The sequence below is a fragment of the Phoenix dactylifera genome, chromosome 6, assembly GCF_009389715.1.
Source record: "Phoenix dactylifera cultivar Barhee BC4 chromosome 6, palm_55x_up_171113_PBpolish2nd_filt_p, whole genome shotgun sequence".
NCBI classification, from domain to species: domain Eukaryota; kingdom Viridiplantae; phylum Streptophyta; class Magnoliopsida; order Arecales; family Arecaceae; genus Phoenix; species Phoenix dactylifera.
The window spans coordinates 16,662,339-16,680,649 of record NC_052397.1 but is presented as its reverse complement, the minus strand read 5'-3'; the positions used below and the strand labels follow the sequence as shown (position 1 = coordinate 16,680,649).

The 18,311-nt window shown below is 36.7% G+C and overlaps 2 protein-coding genes across 3 annotated transcripts; both read left to right on the top strand.

Annotated features, from left to right (window-relative positions):
• The first annotated feature begins 4,563 nt into the window (after positions 1-4,563).
• On the top strand, positions 4,564-9,075 carry LOC120111117 (heavy metal-associated isoprenylated plant protein 7-like). The gene is made up of 5 exons (XM_039127626.1): positions 4,564-4,778; positions 5,297-5,462; positions 6,311-6,501; positions 7,088-7,175; positions 8,553-9,075. The coding sequence occupies exons 1-5, from the start codon at positions 4,770-4,772 to the stop codon at positions 8,894-8,896; spliced, it is 798 nt and encodes a 265-aa protein (XP_038983554.1). The 5' UTR covers positions 4,564-4,769; the 3' UTR covers positions 8,897-9,075.
• Positions 9,076-10,885: 1,810 nt separating this feature from the next.
• On the top strand, positions 10,886-15,626 carry LOC120111116 (protein root UVB sensitive 4-like). 2 transcript variants are annotated; one of them, XM_039127625.1, is made up of 11 exons: positions 10,886-11,429; positions 11,757-11,903; positions 11,988-12,134; positions 13,473-13,535; positions 13,636-13,712; positions 14,108-14,210; positions 14,348-14,450; positions 14,546-14,694; positions 14,780-14,845; positions 15,104-15,322; positions 15,400-15,626. In XM_039127625.1, exons 1-11 carry the CDS (start codon positions 10,947-10,949, stop codon positions 15,418-15,420), a joined length of 1,578 nt encoding a protein of 525 aa, XP_038983553.1. In that variant the 5' UTR covers positions 10,886-10,946; the 3' UTR covers positions 15,421-15,626. The 2 variants fall into 2 exon arrangements, with proteins under 2 accessions (XP_038983553.1, XP_038983552.1); XM_039127624.1 differs by having other exon boundaries at positions 15,104-15,626.
• Positions 15,627-18,311: the final 2,685 nt, after the last annotated feature.

Genomic DNA, 18,311 nt, shown 5'->3' with positions numbered 1-18,311 from the left:
TTATAACATCACGGATTTTTAAGACCACAAGTTTCATGCCCAAGTTCATGCAGTGATTGATAGTTTTAGTTGGATTCAACCCTCGCATATCAATTAGCTACTCTTTCACCAACTTCCAGCAGTAGAATTATAACCACTCCTTGGTTCATTGATTCTTCGAGGACCATTTGTGTTCCAACTCATGACCTTCACAAAACAAAGGCTAGAAACAAAGCTATGGCTAAAATTGTTGTTGGCCGTCCAAAACCGCATCAATCGATAATTTCTCAGGCTACGAGTGAACCAAATGCTATGTGGCAAAGCTTGCTCTTGGAATATTTTGTTTCACACCATGGAAAAGACTAGCTTGATGGCATTCTTAGAAAAAAGATAGCTTACTGAATTCTAGAAGTTCTATGCTAAAAGAAAGTATTCTCGAACTTCTCTGTTCTCACTGCCACTTCAATGTCTACCATGTATCAAGCTTGCGTTGGGGTTATCATGCACTCACTAATTCAATCTGGACCAGACTTGCTGCTAAAGTTTTGGAGCAACAACAATTTTCAAAAGATTTTTCTACTTTTAACCCTCAGGATTAACCAAGATGCCCTGCCCCATCAACATAAGATCTGTTCGATGGATCAAGGATTCACGGTTGAATCCAAAATTCAAAAAAATTAAGAGTTGATTCTGAGTATGAGATCAATCCCTGAATTAGTTTCATGCTTATGGTCAAGAAGACTTGAGGTAAAAGATGAGGTATCATGAGGCCTCAGACCAATTATATGAGTAACATTAACAATTATGTAATTTAAATTCATGAATTCAGTGATGAAGAACAAAAGTCTAAAATTCTCTCGAATTCTGAATGACGGGAGACAAATAGAAGAAGAAAAGAGTTGATAATGAAAACTATGTTGTCCTCTAAAGCGAAAATTAAGAGCTAAAGAGCAACTGAAAACACAACTCACAAACTACCGTTCTTGTCCATATCATTTAGAGTAGAGAGGGGAGATCTTCCACTGGCTAGACAAAAGGGAGGCATATAATGCCCTTGCGTTTGCTTCCCCTTGATGAAATAGTTGTGACAATTTTATTGAAATTGTTCGACAATTTTTTTAACCATGATCAAAAATATAACCTTTCCATACATAATAAATACTAAAGACCAACAAATAATCAGATTAGATGCAAGTGAAATTGACACCTAAAATGCAATTCTGTTTAGATTTTATCAAATCAAGGTTCAATTCAGTTACAATCTTGTTGCAAGATGTTCTCTCGAAGACATCAGTAAACATTATAACAACATCATAAACATTATTTAGATGAATTGTGCAAATATAATGTACGGTCATGATAACAAAATGCCGACAGAATGGAGACATTGGGCAGAAATGAATATGCAGTGACCTCCATGTTATCAACTACTTTACCTCTTTGCCAGCCCTGACTAGGTAAAATACATGCTTGGATCATGTACTAAGTAATTATTAAATAATTAATGAAGCACCGGAGGAACTGCATCACTAAGGGTGGCAATCGGTTCAGATCAAAAATTTATAAACTCAAATCCTACTTATTTATTAAATAGATTAAAATTTTAAATCTGAATCTAATATATTTATTAAATAGGTAACTCAATCCGATCCACATAACCTATTTATTAAACGGATTAGACAAATTTTTAACGAGATAAATAAATTTAAACATGTTAAGCGGGTGAGATTAAACCGGTTAAATAGGTTTCAAACGGATTAAACAAATTTCAAATAGGTTTAACGGGTCGGATTATAACTCGAACCAATTATTAAACGGATTTAAATAGGTTAAACGGGTAAAAGATTTAAACCTGAGCCCAACCTATTTATTAAATAGATTTAGACGGATTGACTAATTTAAGATCCAAATTTATTTATGTCAAATCCAAATTTGTTTAAAGCGAATCGTTCGCAGGTCAGATTGACGGATTGGATCATAAATTACCTCCGCTATGCCTCACTTCCCTCATATTACCTCAAAAAAATTGCAAAAAATAAACAAACAAAGTAATGATTGAATAATAACTCCTAATCAATTTTCTATTAGCAATATGTGTAACGTAACAGGCCCCTCGTAAATCGTTATACATGATGTCCCCTTTTCTTAGACCTTGTATCAAGCTAGCATCAATTTGCATTCATTCCTATCCTATATCACCCAACCTTGATTTGGATGGTCTCTCAGCGCTTCGGCAAAGGGGTTGGATTTCACAAGATGCTTGTCCTTCTTTCGTCCTCCTCATCAATCATGAGAACCTCCTCATCAATCATGAGAACCTCGATGTGGGGAACATGATACGCCCGTGCATCATCGTAGGGTCCCCTCCCCTTGCTTTGTGAGATTCTCCATGACAAATTGGCCACGTGAGGACACAAATACCATCAACTTTTGCCACCCTCTCTTTTTTATTGCGAGGTTCTTTGTTCTCCCTTAACTAGGAGGATGACGAAAGCCGATGCTTATCGCCACAGGTGTTATATTTCTATTGGACAACGTGCATGAGGCCTACTTGATTCTTGCCTATCCTATCCGATGCCATTTTGGAGCTGTCCTTCCGTTCCCCTCCCTCTCGATAATTGTTGGCTCTTTGGAATCCAATATAATGGGGGCCACATAAAACCTAATAATTAATGGCAAACAATTGCATACAGGCCCCTAGGGTTGGATACAAGTATCTTTTAGTGCGGAAATATCCACCTTTGAATTGGCTTGCGATTTGTTTGTCACTGAGCCTAAATTTAGTTCATTCTGATGTTTCTAATGAGAGTGGGCCATGATGGTCCAATTCATAACAATGAATTCCTTTTTTTTTTATAATTTTGAATCAAGGTGAAAGACGCGATCACCAAGATAACTTTCATATTCGCATTGAAGTAGTGTAAAACTTGGATGCATCACACCTAAAGTGCTACAAAGGGTGTTGAGCTCGTTTACGGAACATGGGGTCTAATGAGGAGCATACAACCATGATAAAAGCTTACGATCTAGGTGGAAATGGTGAGATCGACTACCATGAGTTCCACTGCATGATGACTTCATGATTTGTAGATGAGTGTGTTTTCTATAAGTTTGCAATGCATTTAGCATTTGATATATTGATAGGTTTGCAAAGGTTACTGCATTAAGTCATGTATCCATAGTTAAGCAAAAATAATGTGCTATAGGGTCACTCCTATCCGAGTGCAAAATCTCTATAATCATAATTGTAGAAAATTCTTATAACCAATATATGTAACATATTTCCATTATCTCTATAATTTATCGCACAAGAAATATATCGATAGGAAAGACTGATATTAAATGAGCACAGAATCCCATCTTTCTTCTCCAAAAAGAAAAGAGAATCTTATCTACATTTAAGTTTGATCAGTTAAAACTAGTCACATAAGCCGTAGTTTTTTTCACCACTTGAATTATAAAAGGCTTGCCAACAATATCTTTATAGAATGATAAGCAATCTAAAATAGATCGACTGTACTGACCCAAAATCCAAAACAAACACCAAACAAAACAATTACAAGGAATTGCGAGAAGAAAAACATAGTGAAAGAAAAAAATAAAAATAATAATAAATTTATTCAAAAGAAAATAAAGACCGAAATAATGAGTTCGGCTCCTCTCGTAAAGACACCTTACTAAAGAGGCTCCACAAACGAAAAAATAATTCTCTCCAAGTTTATTCTTATAATTCTCTCCTCCGATTTATAAAAAAAACCACGCTCTCTCAGCCTAAGACTCAGCCTAACTTAGAGTAGACTAGCATTAAAAGACAAACTATTCCAACTAGTGTTGGTATAGGAAACAAAGAAAAACTAGAAATAAAATCCTAGTATAACCGTATAAGTAAGCCAACCGATAGACTTCCAACACTCTTTTGTCTTCTCTTTCTTATCTTCTCCCTCCCCGGAAATGCAAAGACAGCTTGGTGCCATTTGGGAGAACAAACGAGGGCACCACTTCGATTCAAAGTACTCTTTTTTCATGTTCACCATGACAATCCTACTAGCCCTTTGGATGAGGTCCTGGGTCTTTACAAACCTATGGACCATAACTTTTCTATTTGCATAGTAGAGAATTTGCTCTTTGCCTACAAATTTCTAGGGCACACAGTCTCAAATATGGCTAGCATCAGAAATGGCAACAGTGGATACAGCAGAGGAACTCGGATATGGAGCATCAAGACCAAGATATATTATGCGAACTAGGTCAAGTTTAGCATACCTTTGTCCATTTGTTTCCCTTCTTGCAATTATACGTCACAAATAGTTAATCCTTTGATTAGCCCAGCTTGATCAATATGTTGTATGTAACAAAAAACTTTAGAGACTAGGGCCAAGCATGGTTAAGCGAGCACTATGTTTATTCTACTGCAGGGAATCAGACAAAGGGCTCACTTTTTTGAAGATAACAAACACTATTTCATCTAGGTGACATCATTCTAATCCATTGCACGTACAACCTGGACCACAAAGCAACTCGATGTTTAAAGAGTTAGCGAAATCTCCACCCCACACGTTGTCTATATAAACCCTAGCTTGTGCTTCTTTGTAGCATCTATTGGAGAGGAAGAGAGAGAAGAAGCCAAGAGTGAGAGAAGAACCAAGGCTCTCTTTTCCTTTTGGAAAAGAGGGCTCTCTCCTTTTTCCTTTGTACTCCCAAAGAATAGAAGAGAGGAAAAAAGAAAAATTTATAGCCAGTTTTGTATCAAACCGAAGCATCTTGGCGTGTGATATATCTTCAAAATAAAGATGGGTGAAGTAAGTATAGTCTTGCATTGCAGACTAGAATTGTCCCAAGTTCTTCACTTCTTTGTGGGACTTCAAATATTTTAGAAGCTTGTCTCTAGAATATTATCACTAGAATTGTTGCCTCTATGCAATAAGGTATAAGATCATTTTAGGTTTTAAACTGAATGCATGGGCTCGTTACGCTGTACCATGAAGAAGATCAGTGCTTTGGTTTGATCAAATTATTTGGAGTTGGTTTCCTTCACATGTGGTAAATATAGATGAGGTGAACCATCATTTTTTCCTGAAATTTTTTTTAAAAAAAGTGTTTGCTTTCTTATTTAGGTGGTACTATCACAATCAAAATATGGCTGCATGGATTTCTTTTCCTCCAAAATAGATTTTAAAAATATAATTTATGCATAATATATTTTTGGGAAAAGAACAATATAATAAAATAGTAGTCAATGAATTGTATTAATTCTAGATGATTTTTTAAAATCTTCTTTAGTTATATTCTAATATTTCTATTTTGTTTTAATGTGTAGGAGCAAAAGGAAGAGAAGAAAATGGAGGAAGAAGAAAAGAAGGAAGAGGGAACCGAAGAGAAGAAAGAGGAGAAGGAAGAAGAGCCACCGGAGATAGTGCTCAAAGTGGACATGCACTGTGAGGCCTGTGCAAGAAAAGTTGAACGATCTCTGAGACGATTTGAAGGTCTCTTCTTCATTCCTTGCCATAGCTTTCCCTCCATTTCTTTAGAATAGTCTGACAATGCTTTGTTAAATACTTAGTTGGGAACTAAAGAATACTAACAAATGAATGGTCTAAAAGGAAGCACTGAAATCTCACCTTTAGCCAATATCCCTTGCTCCAATATAGGGGCTAAAACTTGAGAGAAGACATAAGCATTAACAGAAATATGAAGTTAGCTCAAGATGATTAATTCCTAAATAACATGTCTGAAACTATCCTATTAATATGGATGTTCTGCTGCTTTATACTTTGCAGGTGAACCCATACCACTGTTTCATGTTGGATGTGCCTCAGTAGACCCACCAAACTATAGTTTTTCCAATTCTAGGGAATGTTTCCAATAAGATGATTTTCTATTATAATGAGAAATGCTTTGGCAGCATATAATTTCTTGTCAAGAAATTCATGATTTAGAACGAAGATAAGCACATCATGGACGTAGCACTAGCATGCATGGCCCATTGGTCCTGAAATTTACAACTTGAGGCCGATTGTAGCTTATCCTTGAATTTAATTAATCCCAGCAATGGAATTGGCTGAGACATGAGTAAAATATGTTAGTCAATAGGCTGAGTCATTGTTGAAAATAATTAAAAGTTTTTAGTAGGCCTAACCCCGCTACCTGCAGGCCTAGAACAATACAAAATCAATAACATCATGGAATATTGTCTGACTAGATTTCTTGTACCCATTAAGGTCAAAAATTTTGTGATTAAAAAGTACTGAAAAATCCCTTATCATTTCTAGACACCTATTAGTTCTTTGATATGCATATTTTCTCTAAAGTAGCATAGTTTTAATCTTAATAGGTGTTGAAGAAGTAAAGACAGATAGCATGTCCAGGACAGTGGTGGTGAAAGGAAAGGGAGCAGACCCAATGAAGGTATGCGAGAGAATTCAGAAGAAGACTGGAAAGAAGGTTGACCTGATCTCTCCCCTTCCTAAGCCTCCTGAGGAGGAGAAGAAAGAGGAACCCCCACAAGAAGAAAAGAAGGAAGAGGTACTGTATTTTCCTTTTGTTTTCTCAAGATTGACCTCGCAGTCAGGAGTAATATTAAAGGATGGAATTAAAACTACCTACTCCTCTAAACCATGTCTCTTCTACATATCTGCTTCTATTTGTGAGTTGTGGAATAGCTGCTCCTATATATGCCCTAACCTTTCAAGTACATCAAAGCTTCCAAAGACTGTTATCTAGGATGGCACTAAATCAATATATAATTTCCTTGGTCAAACTAATATTTTGTAATCTAGGTTCCTAACTCCACAATGTTATCAAAATAGGCTAAAGCCCATCAGTTGAAAAGAATTTATTCTTATAAAATTGTATATTAATCTAATTTTGTTGGTATCCACTAAAGTGTTTTAGCATTCATATGTATGCTGAAAAGAAAATTTCAGGACTGGACTCTTTGCTTTAAGCATCTTATTTAGATTTTGATACAAATATAATGGCACTACAGTCTAATGTCAAGAAAGTTTGTTTATATATTGATTTGGTGCAAGCATTCACGATTTCTTACATCATGTTCCTTAACCATCATTTGACTTATCTCAATTTTTTTTTCTTTCAATTTCAATGGCAGCCAAAGGCAATCACAGTCGTGTTGAAAGTTCGAATGCATTGTGGTAAATGTGCTCAAGTTTTGCAAAAGCGGATAAAGAAGATGGATGGTATGTCATGATCTTGGTTATAGCATATGTTTCATTTAATTTTACATGCTTTGGTCATCCCACTCAATATTATTTGTAAAACTGAGAGCTAGGTTTGGCACAGCTGTCTGTTTTATTTATTCCATGATGCATATTTTAACATGTGATTCATCACTAAAAATTACAATTGAAAATAAATATTCAATTAATCTTGCATACTTTGGTCATCTCAATAAATATTATTGATAGAATCAAAGTAAGGTTTGACAACATGTGATCTATCACTCATAACCATAATTGTATAGAAATTTTCAATTAATCTTACAGTCTGGTCTCTCAAAAAATATTACTTGTAAAACCAACAAATTATGTTTTGCTTAGGTGCCTTTTTATTTTTTCCATGATGCATAATTTAACATGTGATTGACCATGAGAAAACCTCCAATTCTCCATGTCCAATAAGTCCAACCACTACAGGAAAAAAAGGTAAAAGCCAACTCTTGATTGCCGACGCTAGGGGGATGTGTCGGTAAATTTGGTTTCCGCGCCAAATTTTGCCAACGCTTTTAATGAGCGTCGGCAATTTGAAAAAATAGACGATGCTTAAAAGTGTCATCGTAGGCCTCAAGCTAAGACGATGCTGGAAAGCATGGGGAGTGCACCTAAAACGACGCTTAAAAGTGTCGTTGTTCTCTTCTGCCTAAGACGACGCTTATAAGTGCCGTTGAAGGTCAAGAACTAAGACGACGTTTAAACGTGTCGTCGAAGGTCAAGACCTAAGACGACGCTTATAGGCGTCCTCGAAGATCAAGACCTAAGACGACGCTTATAAGATGAAGACCCCCTCCAAACTCAGTGTCCGACCCCGAGTCCTCATTCTGCCCTAGCTACTCTCCTTTTTCTCCTCTTCGGCGCTGCCCCCGTCTTCCTCTTCTCCGGTTTAGATAGATGCCCAGCTTCATCAAACCACAGGAGGATCATCATGAAACTAGGCCATCCATTGCTGTCCTTATTAACTTTGTAGTTGTACAGTAAATTTATGCAAAAGAAAATTAGCTAATGTGTTTTCCTACTGGCACATAATGGAGACAGGATTGCAGCCATACGTTCCAAGCAACAATCAATTGCAATCGGGTCTTCTATCTTTTTTGTGTAGCCATTTGGCGTACGACCTGTCGCTAGGTTGAGCTACATTCTAACTAGCATATCCATTACCTAACTAGCATTTTGGTAATACTTGATTCAAAGATTCATCAGTTATCCTTAAGGTTCTGAGGACATACATCATTACCACGGTACACTTTGATCAATCATCAGAACCATAATTAATAAGCATTGTTCTTCATCAACTACTAAGTATGGGTCATTTCTCACATCTTTTTTTTTTCTATTCTGCAGGTGTAGAGTCGGTAGTTACAGACCTACCAAACGATCAAATCATTGTTAAAGGCATTATAGACCCAGTAAAATTGGTGAAGAATGTGTACAAACGAACCAGAAGGCAAGCTTCAATAGTGCAAGATGAGGAAAAGAAGGATGAAGAGAAGAAAGAAGAGGAAAAGAAAGAAGAGGAGGAAAAGAAAGGTGAAGGTGAAAAGAAAGAAGAGGAAGAAAATACTGAAGATGATAAGAAGATTGATGCTAAGAAATATGAATATTGGCCTTCTAGATTCTATGTTGAGTATGCGTACCCACCTCAAATTTTCAGTGATGAGAATCCAAATGCTTGCACTCTTATGTAATCAAAGAATATGACCTTAAAAATGTTTTGCTTGCTTGTGTATGTTACACAATATGTGTGCTGATGCATATTTTTGTATTTAGTAGGGAAAGGACTGATGAGCTATATCTCCTATCTGAGAGTAATTCACCTTTTTATCCAATAAGTAGGTCTCTTTATGTGCATGTTTGATCTTTTTTACAGTCTTCCCTCATCTGCATTGCTGATAACAAAATTTACCTCTTCATTGGTTTTCTAATTGGGGCACCTTCATGGTCCAGCCTTTTGAGGCTCCTATAAGATGCAACATCTTTCGTTCTTTTATATTTACCTTGAAATAACAATAACTTTATACAAGAAGACTCACACAAGGTGCTGAAATTCATCGAAAATGTTGAATTTAGTTCGACAAACCACATGGCATACATCAACAATCTATCGATATATAGCTATTGTACGGTTGCAAATGCACTATGTGTTTGTCATTCTAATGCACCTGATGGGACTTGAACCTAAGAAAATTCATCTATCATCAAGCTAGATGCATAAGTGGTACTATCATATATATAATTAATGGAACACATCAGTTCATCTTTCTAATTCTGCTTGCAGAATTTGAATATAACACATACTCTATGGTACTGTTGGTACCAATTGCAGAGCCCACATTCAAGGAGCGGCTATAAGATTTGCCGTCTCGATACCGGATTTCATACTGGTGCCACACTAGTATAATATTAATATAATACGATACAAAGTTTTTTTTGGCATACCGGATACCGATACCGAACCGGTATATGGTAGGGTAAGCCTTGTACTGTCCGGTTTGAATTGGTATGGCGTACCATGGATGACTATATATGTATGTGTATATATATATATATATATATATATATATATATATATATGGTGACTATAATTTGTTCAAGATCTACAATTTTTTATGCCTCATTAAATTAATTTCATACATGCTGCGGTGACTTTCTATCTAGTATGGAAAAGCAGCAATATCTCACAACTTGGGAAGCATCGCTCCTTGACGTTAAACAAGTAAATGGAATATTATTTACCTTTTTAGATGGGGAAACCTCCATTTGGAAGGTCACAAACAGCAACTTTGTATTCCATTTGTGTTTTGAGTGCTTGGTAGCTTTGGTCAGAAAACCAAAGTTCGAAATCTGTTATTTCGGTGAGGGACAGCTAGAAAATTGGCAAAATACCCACGTTTCACTAACTTTTATTACGAACCGAGCGACTTATCACGGGAAAGTTCCTATGTTACCTGAAGAATAAGAATCGGAATAGAACGATTTATAAGAAAAATCACTTTCCCCATCCGGTTAACAACTTCAGTCACTTCTCTTGTTGCCTCCCATATACATGTTGAGTAATTGGAGAAACAAAAGAGAAATACAAAAAAAATAAAATCATGGAAAATATAAGTTTCATTACAATAAGGCTGTCCAAATTGTGTATAAATGGATAATTTCGAGACATGCACGATATCTCAAAGTTTCTGCAACCCACGCCAGACCTTGTTCTACTCTAATTCATTTTAATCTACTAGACTATCATTTGGCAATCACTCAACCTTGTGTCAAACTGTTAGCTGGCAACATAATGCCCAATTATCACATACTGTGATATCTTCATACGCCTTCTATTGAAAATACTCTAATTGGTCTCATAACTTGCTTTTCAACTTGCCGTACCGAACCATCCACATTACTTAAGGCAGCAATTGGTTCAAGAATAAAGTAGGAATAAGACTTATATAACGGGTCTTGTACCTAGAAAACAGTTTTTAAAAAAAGTCTAATCAAGAAATAGTGATCCCTGGATAACTATTCCAGCATAAAATTTGTATGCTATTCTTAGCTTCAATCTCCTCGCCGCGTCGTCCCCTCCTCTCGCTATGGGCCCGAACCCGGCCCGGCTCGCCCGAGAAGCAGTTCTTGTTACATGAGAACAAAAGGCCCTTTTTGTGTTTTCTTTTTTTTTCTTTTTTTTTTTTGTTTTCTGCGGCGGTTTTGAGAGTTTAGGGTTTTAAGGGTTGAAGGAGCGGTTCTCCTATGCAGTCCGCCTCGCACCTCAACTCCCACTCTCGTCTCCACCAATCCCCATGGCACCATCGCAAAACTCCAAGATTTCGCTCCTCCATCGATCAATCCAACTCCGTGAGGCCAAATCTGTCCCTGCCTCCCAAAAATCCAACATTTTCCAAACTTTCGAAGCTTTCTCGCCGCTTCAAGCTCGAAGAGATCGAGGGATGCGAAGGCCGGAGTCTCCTTCCTCTCCCCGTCGTCGTTCATAGGGCCGGCAAGTCCTCTCGGTACCTCTGGGACGGTGCCCACCTCCGATTGGAAGGTTTCGATCGAGAACCCGCCGATGGATTCAGGTTCGGCGATGAATTCCAGCGGCTGTTCCAGATGTTGGGCGAGGCCATCCGGCATTTGTTCGTTCCGCGTCAAGTTCAGGACAATTACATGGGCTATTTGAAGTGGAAAGTACTGCATCGAGTCTCGAGCTCTGCTCTCCAAGTTCTTGCCACACAGGTATTTGTTAGATTGTTTTCTTGTTTATTGTTAGCTGGAATTTGTTTCAGTTCGGCAAAAATGCTTTCTTTATATCATACATATGGCTTCATCCAGTCATCCAATCTAAAGGCAATGTCTTGTTAGTGTTATTTGTGGTTTTTCTAATTAGGATATGTAGATCATGTAAAATTGATAAAATGAATTCAGAGGCAGCTCAAATATGTGCTGCCCCAAGTTCATCATTAAGAGTCTTCTTTTGGAGACTAGGTCCTAGATATTTGTTATTTATATGGTTAAACATGAAGATTTCTTGTGTTTCATAATTATTGGAATAATTGGTGACAGGCTATGTTTCGGGCAATAGGATTTGGCTCCTCCCATTCCCTTCCCTCTGCAGCTGCGTTAAATTGGGTATTGAAAGATGGTCTTGGTCGGCTTAGTAGGTGTATATACACAGCTAGTCTTGGTTCTGCATTTGATACGAATTTAAAGGTGTGCTTAGTTTGAGCAACTTCTGCAATTACCTTTTCCCTATTCTATAATTCATTCCCTAACTTATAATTGCTTTCTGTGCAGCGAGTTAGGTTCTCCACATCTGTTTTATTTAGCTTGGGCATTGGAATTGAGTTGTTGACGCCTGCCTTCCCTCAGTATTTTTTGCTTCTTGCTACAGTTGCCAACATTGCCAAGTCTATTAGTCTTGCAGCCTACCTAGCAACTGGTGTAAGTTTTCAAAATTATTAAGCTTCAACATGATTAAGTTGTTTCTTTACTCAGTTTACTCTCTGTTTGTAACTGAAGATGGCTCATCTAGCACATAATTATAGTGAGAACTTGATGCTGAAGTTTTCTACTTTGCTCAAAACATTACAGCAAGTTGCCCCACTATAGTATATCTAATCAAAGTTGTGTTGGTATTAGTAGATGGACTCGTTGGTAAAGCAAAGTTGTGTTGGTACTAGTAGATGGACTGGTTGCTTACCTTTGCAGTCACAGTTTTGTGCTTTTAGGTCAACTGAATTGCAAGTTTTGTCCTTTTTTTCTCAATAAATGAATGAATACATGTTTCAATCAGAACAAACCAATCTATGATGGCCCTGTTTTACCCATCACAATTAATATCCCAGAACTATGCAGAACTTAACATCACTTTTTATATCAAAGTATATATAAAGATGATCTCATATTTGAGAATGGAAAGTAATAGCTATCCAAAATGCAGCAGTATTGTAGTTTGCTTCACTACTAATGTGAGTTGGAATAGCAATCCACCTTCTGTGCCACTATACTTCGATTTATATGTTAATTTATTCCACTAAATTAACCCATATATAAAGGTGTCCTAACAAGCCTAAAAGAAACTTCATGATCCTCAGAGGACTGTAACTCAACTTTGCATGAGCCTAAACTTGTTTAGCTCTTTGACCCCAATCACTCTCGAATCAACATAGAGGTCCATTTTGTTAAAGAACATTCTTAATCAAGAACTCTTGATAGGACATGATTGTAGACCCTAAGTCTCTTGGGAAATTCTTGAATATTGCTATAGCACCTATTGTATAAGCATGGTTCGCAGTAACTTGACCAGCAAAAAGAGATCTGCTTTACAATCATAAACCTAGTTTTACAAAGATCCCTATTTTCTCATTAGGATTACGAGAACTGTTATTATGGGACTTGCAGTCTTGTATACCATAATATACACATTTTCACAATTAACAAACCATGCAAGACCTAAATTGTAATGTTATTATATCTGTCCAGATAGCATAACTCATATCATGGATAGAAGAATGCCTCGAAGCATAAAGTTAGTAAACATTCTAACTTTTTATTGTCATGCTTGAGTACTAGTTTGATGGGACTGTCGTTCTGGGATGCACATGCACCCATATTCCAAGTACTTGTTGATCTATCTGGCTTTTCATGTGTATTTGCATACAATGATTACCTTATATACCTTTCTTCATCAATGTCTATTATATTGAACTTGAAGCATTTTCTACTGAGTACATAAGTTAGTAGTAGATAGAAAATTTTACATTGTCCAATGTTTTGCAGACTGCCATTCATCGGAGCTTCGCGATAACTGATAATCTCGGTGAAGTTTCTGCAAAGTCCCAGGTTCCCAGTTTGTTGCTTTATGCTTCTGTATAATACTTTTTTTTTTTAATCGCTAGCTCATTTTCTTTTGCATTAACCACTTCTCACATCTCCTTTGCAGATTCAAACTGTTTGTTTTGACAACCTGGGTCTTTTGCTTGCTGCACTGTTGAATATATTATGCAAGATTAACCAAAGGTAATTCATCTCTAATTTCATGCAGGTCTTGCATGTTAAATAGGTCAATTTTTGCACTTTACTCATTCGTACTTCGACAATAATCTAGGATACTAACATATAACATGGTCCCCTTGTCTTTATTAGCCATATAGATACACACAATAATTTGTAGTACATGACTTTATCTTTTTTTAGTTTTCACAAGTTATGACATCTTTAAGGAGTATTTGAGCTTTATATAGGGGAACCTTTTGGCACTAGCCTAGTCTATTAGGACCATTAATGCAAGAAAACTGCTGAATTATAATTCTTGTTATGGGTGCATCATATCTTATGCAAGTGATAGTTGACTTACTGTTTGTGTCATTGAGATTTATTTTAGCAGCAACTAATTTTCTGTAATTGCTATCAAGATTTCAAGCAGGTCTACCACTCATCTATCCTATTTTCGCAGCAGTTGACTTGTTTGCTATTTATCAAGGACTTAAGTTTGTACACCTACAAACACTAACCAAGGTCAGTGGTCGCTTTATCTTTCTTGCTAAGTGGGCTTGTTATGCTGCTGCTGGTGTAATAATGTGTGGACAATTATTTTTAATCTTGTTTGTAGATTTTAAGATTTTGCTCCTTATTATTTCTATTATCATGTTCAGGATAGGTTGGAGATTATAATAAACACATGGTTATGTTCAGGAGTTGTCCCATCTCCTGCAGAGGTTAGCAACAAGGAAGGCATAGATGTCTTAATGAATAAAGGTGATTGTATATGAAAACATTTTCATTTTTTGCTATATAAAATTGAGAGAACACTGGTCATGGAGCTTATAGATGCTTGGTGAGGTTTGGATCAGGAAGCAAGCTATGGCCAATCAGAATAGGATGCCTTGATCCGAAGGATTCGTTCTCCATGGTGTCAGTTTTGACCATACAATCTTTGCGTCATGAAGATCTTTACTTTATTTGCATGGAGATATCTCAGAAGGGTTTAACAAGAAAACAAGTCGGTATCACATGAATTCTTTGGTTTGACATTTTGATTGTTCTTGATACACTATTTGGAACTTATTTTTTTCTGTGAATTTCAGCCGGGGATCCTCCTTTCTTTACAGGAAACGGCGGTTTCCTCAGATATCATTATAGGCCTGCTACAGGTAACAAAGCTCAATTAAAAATTTGTGATTTTACATGGAGACAAATAAAATAAAAGGAGTTATCAAATTTATAATCTATCACTTTTATTCTCTGGCAGGTTTGATTATAGTCTCCTGTTTGTTACATACTATTCTCTTTTTTTCATTTCTTCTATGTGGATGTTCATCAAGAATAATGGTATCTTGCACTGTCAAGATTAGTGTATTATTTTAATTTAATGTGAGCTGTTGAAATTAAACTTGTTTGTTTTGCAATAGGCATGCCTCATCCGCAAGATGTTGCTACCGAGGAGTAGCTCTATCTGTAATGCTAGCAGCACTGAAGACTCAATGCTAGCAGAGTGGTTTAAAGTTGTAGAAGATAGCAAGCTGCGTGCCATTAGAGAGAGTACTCACTTGATAGAAGAACTTCAAAGAGCTGGTTGGGTTGTGAAGAACATTTTGTTGAATTTCCAAGAGCAGATACGATATAGCTTGGTGAGAGAGGATTCATATACAAGAATACACTGATTGGAAACACATCTTACTTTTTTCCATTTTCTTTTTCCATTTAGGTTGAGTGCTCACCGCAATAAGTGAGGCCAGCACTTTCTACCATCCAGCTGACCTTAGTCTGGAGCTGACTTTTTTTTTTCTCTTTTTGAGAGAGAGAATTGGAGCTTGATATTTTGACATGATACTTAACTGCCATACAAGAGTAAAAATGGAAACATTGCAAGGTGGGGATGTTGGTTTTGCAACTTCTGTAACTTATGTTGTGTGATCTCTTTGCTTCAGTTCATGAAATCAAGCCTTGACAAAAGCAATTAATGTGGGGAAGTTGTTGCCACTGGTGGGGTTTGTGAACCAACCTACAAAGAGGAAAAAGGATGCCTTCATAGTCTCTGTTTACTTCCCTTTTTCCCATTGTTTTCTTTTTTGCGTTAATAGCATGGTATGCCCCGGCCTTCATATCATTTGCATTGCACCGGAGGAGCTTCGGACAATTTAATTCTTCCAAGAAATCAAACATCAAGTGAGCTACCCTAGTTACATGTAAAGCCATTACCCCTTCAATTGAGTAGATCAGCAATCTCAGGCAGAATCAATTCGGTAGTGGTTCCTTCTGATTTGTTTCAAATTTGCAATGGACCTTTTATCTCTATTTATGGATGGCACAGGATTCAGGGATTGGTCCACCTAGCTCGAAGTAGGTGGTCTTTCTTTGTGGCATAAAGTAGGAGGGCTTTCAGTCTTGCAGACCAAGCTATTATTTACCTCGGTTTGGTAATTGTGTTCCAAATTATTCATTTCCGTACAAGGCTAAGTTGGGTGTAAGTGAACAGATAATTTTTCACTCAAACCTAAGCCATCTCCTCCCAAATTGGTTCTAAATTCAAAACTTTATGGCACATTATAGATATATCTACATTCAGGAGCCATGACTTTTGAGGAGGAAACATTTTTTTTTCTTTTGAGAGAGAGAGAGAGAGAGAGAGAGAGAGAGAGAGGGAGAGACTCATTGTATGATAATGATCCACATGTGAAGATGCACCAATGATGACTCGAAGAACATCATGCAATAATGAAACCTGAATATCCAGTTGCTAGGTAAAAAAGTTCGACCTTCGGGGCAAAATGCAGATTCACCCTAAATTGAATTATCGGTTGCTTAACTTGCTGCTGCAAATAACTTCTTTTTTCCCGTCCATGTTTTTCTCACAATGACTATAATAATTGCTATTGACAAGATCCTTTTTTTTGTTTCGTAAAAAAAAAAACAAAAAAAAGGACCTTTCTTATTGGTGAGTATTGCAGGTTCCAGGGTTCTTTTCTACATCTCACCCTTAATTTTGTTCAAAATAGCACGGATAAACAATAAACTGGACTGTCAAGATAGCCATCAAGGTATGGGGTCATCTGATTAGAATTCTTATGGTATGAATGATAGTACAGAAAGCTTGATTAGTCCCCTCTCCCTTTGAATGGCATGTAAAAATCACAGTCCACTTGTTTAAATATATGTTAGAAAAGAGTATAAGTTTTCCTTTTGAAACAAGACAACCGGCCTCTGTTGATGAACCTATAGTCAGAGTCAACGGTGAAGAAGCCATGATAACACAACTTCCAAATGAGAATTTTCTTGTGGATACTTGCATTGTGTTGAAAACGGGAGTTCGGAGGCGACTAATTGGATCCAACAATAAGGGCATATAATACTTGGTGAGCTGCAACCAGATGCATCTCCCCTTGTCATCCTTTCACACGGTTGCTGCTTCTATTGTTAGTCTATAGTCACAGAATAAATAGATTGATGAAGATGGAATTGTCCATATAGAGCTTGAGTTGACGGATGGCCGGGGAAGGCACGGAGCAATTAAGGTGCATGGCCCCTCCCATCTCCCACTCTTACATGGTTAGTGAAAAGCAATTTAGTTTCTTTGTGCATCCATTGCTGTCAGCGTCCATGTCCATTAAAGAATCTTTCTTTTGTTCATGCGGGAAAGGAAGTTAGAACATAGTAGGCTTAGAAAAAGAGAGAGAGAGAGAGAGAGAGAGAGAGAGAGAGAGAGAGAGAGAGAGTTATGATCATGGCATATGAGCAAAATGTCAAGACTGGTGAGTGATCTCTGAAGGGATGGGATGTTATATATGGTCATGATGGCGAGCCAATAACAAGATTCTTCTATGTTTTCCGTTCTGATATTTTAATTTTTTATTTACTTGTGCCACAATCTGAATACGAATTGCTTCTAGATGGCGATATGCAGTCTTTACGGAAGTGTCAAAAGTATGATAAAAGGGTAGGTATGGAACTTGATTTTTCTTTTATATCTATACCTACTCTCCTTCGGTCCTTGTCACTCTTGAACATTCTTGGAAGAAGGAATGGATTTCCTTCTGATACAACCGAGATGTAGTGAAAGTGTTATGATGAATATAATACTTATTTAAAACTTTGATTTTGTTTTTATTACACTATTTGAAGCTTGTTCTATGGATGGTTTGTCTTTAGACATCCTGCAATATGGGAACATAGACACCATGGTAGGTCATCACAGACCAAATATTGATTACATTAATGATAAATAATTTTATTTTTGAATTCCCTTGACAAGTATTGTAGTTGGTTGTATTCGATGCCATAGAAAATTTATATAACATTTATCAAAATAAACACCCTCAATAGACTTTTCTCAAGACAATAATTTCCGCACACTTCCAACGTTTCATAGACTTTACAAGTCTTTAACCGGCGTAAAAGTATGAGCTTGGCTTGTGAAAAGTCAATAGAGTAGCATCTTATGCAAAATTATGGTTGATATATAATTTTTTTTTCTTTATTATCCACTAATCTAGCAACCTCTATAGTGCTTATTCTAACAAAAGAATAATGAAAAGTTATTAAGTGAATCTGTAACTATATCTCGTGAGTTGCCACCAGAAAATATTAAATATTTAAACATCAAAATATAGCAATGCTAAT

Excerpts from the sequence above, each read along its gene's own strand:
- LOC120111117 (XM_039127626.1), top strand. Across the intron at positions 5,463-6,310 it reads ATCTCTGAGACGATTTGAAG|GTGTTGAAGAAGTAAAGACA; the intron begins GTCTCTTCTTCA and ends TAATCTTAATAG. Across the intron at positions 7,176-8,552 it reads GCGGATAAAGAAGATGGATG|GTGTAGAGTCGGTAGTTACA; the intron begins GTATGTCATGAT and ends TCTATTCTGCAG.
- LOC120111116 (XM_039127624.1), top strand. The coding sequence starts at position 10,947 with ATGCAGTCCGCCTCGCACCTCAACTCCCACTCTCGTCTCCACCAATCC. Across the intron at positions 14,695-14,779 it reads AGGGTTTAACAAGAAAACAA|CCGGGGATCCTCCTTTCTTT; the intron begins GTCGGTATCACA and ends TGTGAATTTCAG. Across the intron at positions 14,846-15,103 it reads TCATTATAGGCCTGCTACAG|GCATGCCTCATCCGCAAGAT; the intron begins GTAACAAAGCTC and ends GTTTTGCAATAG.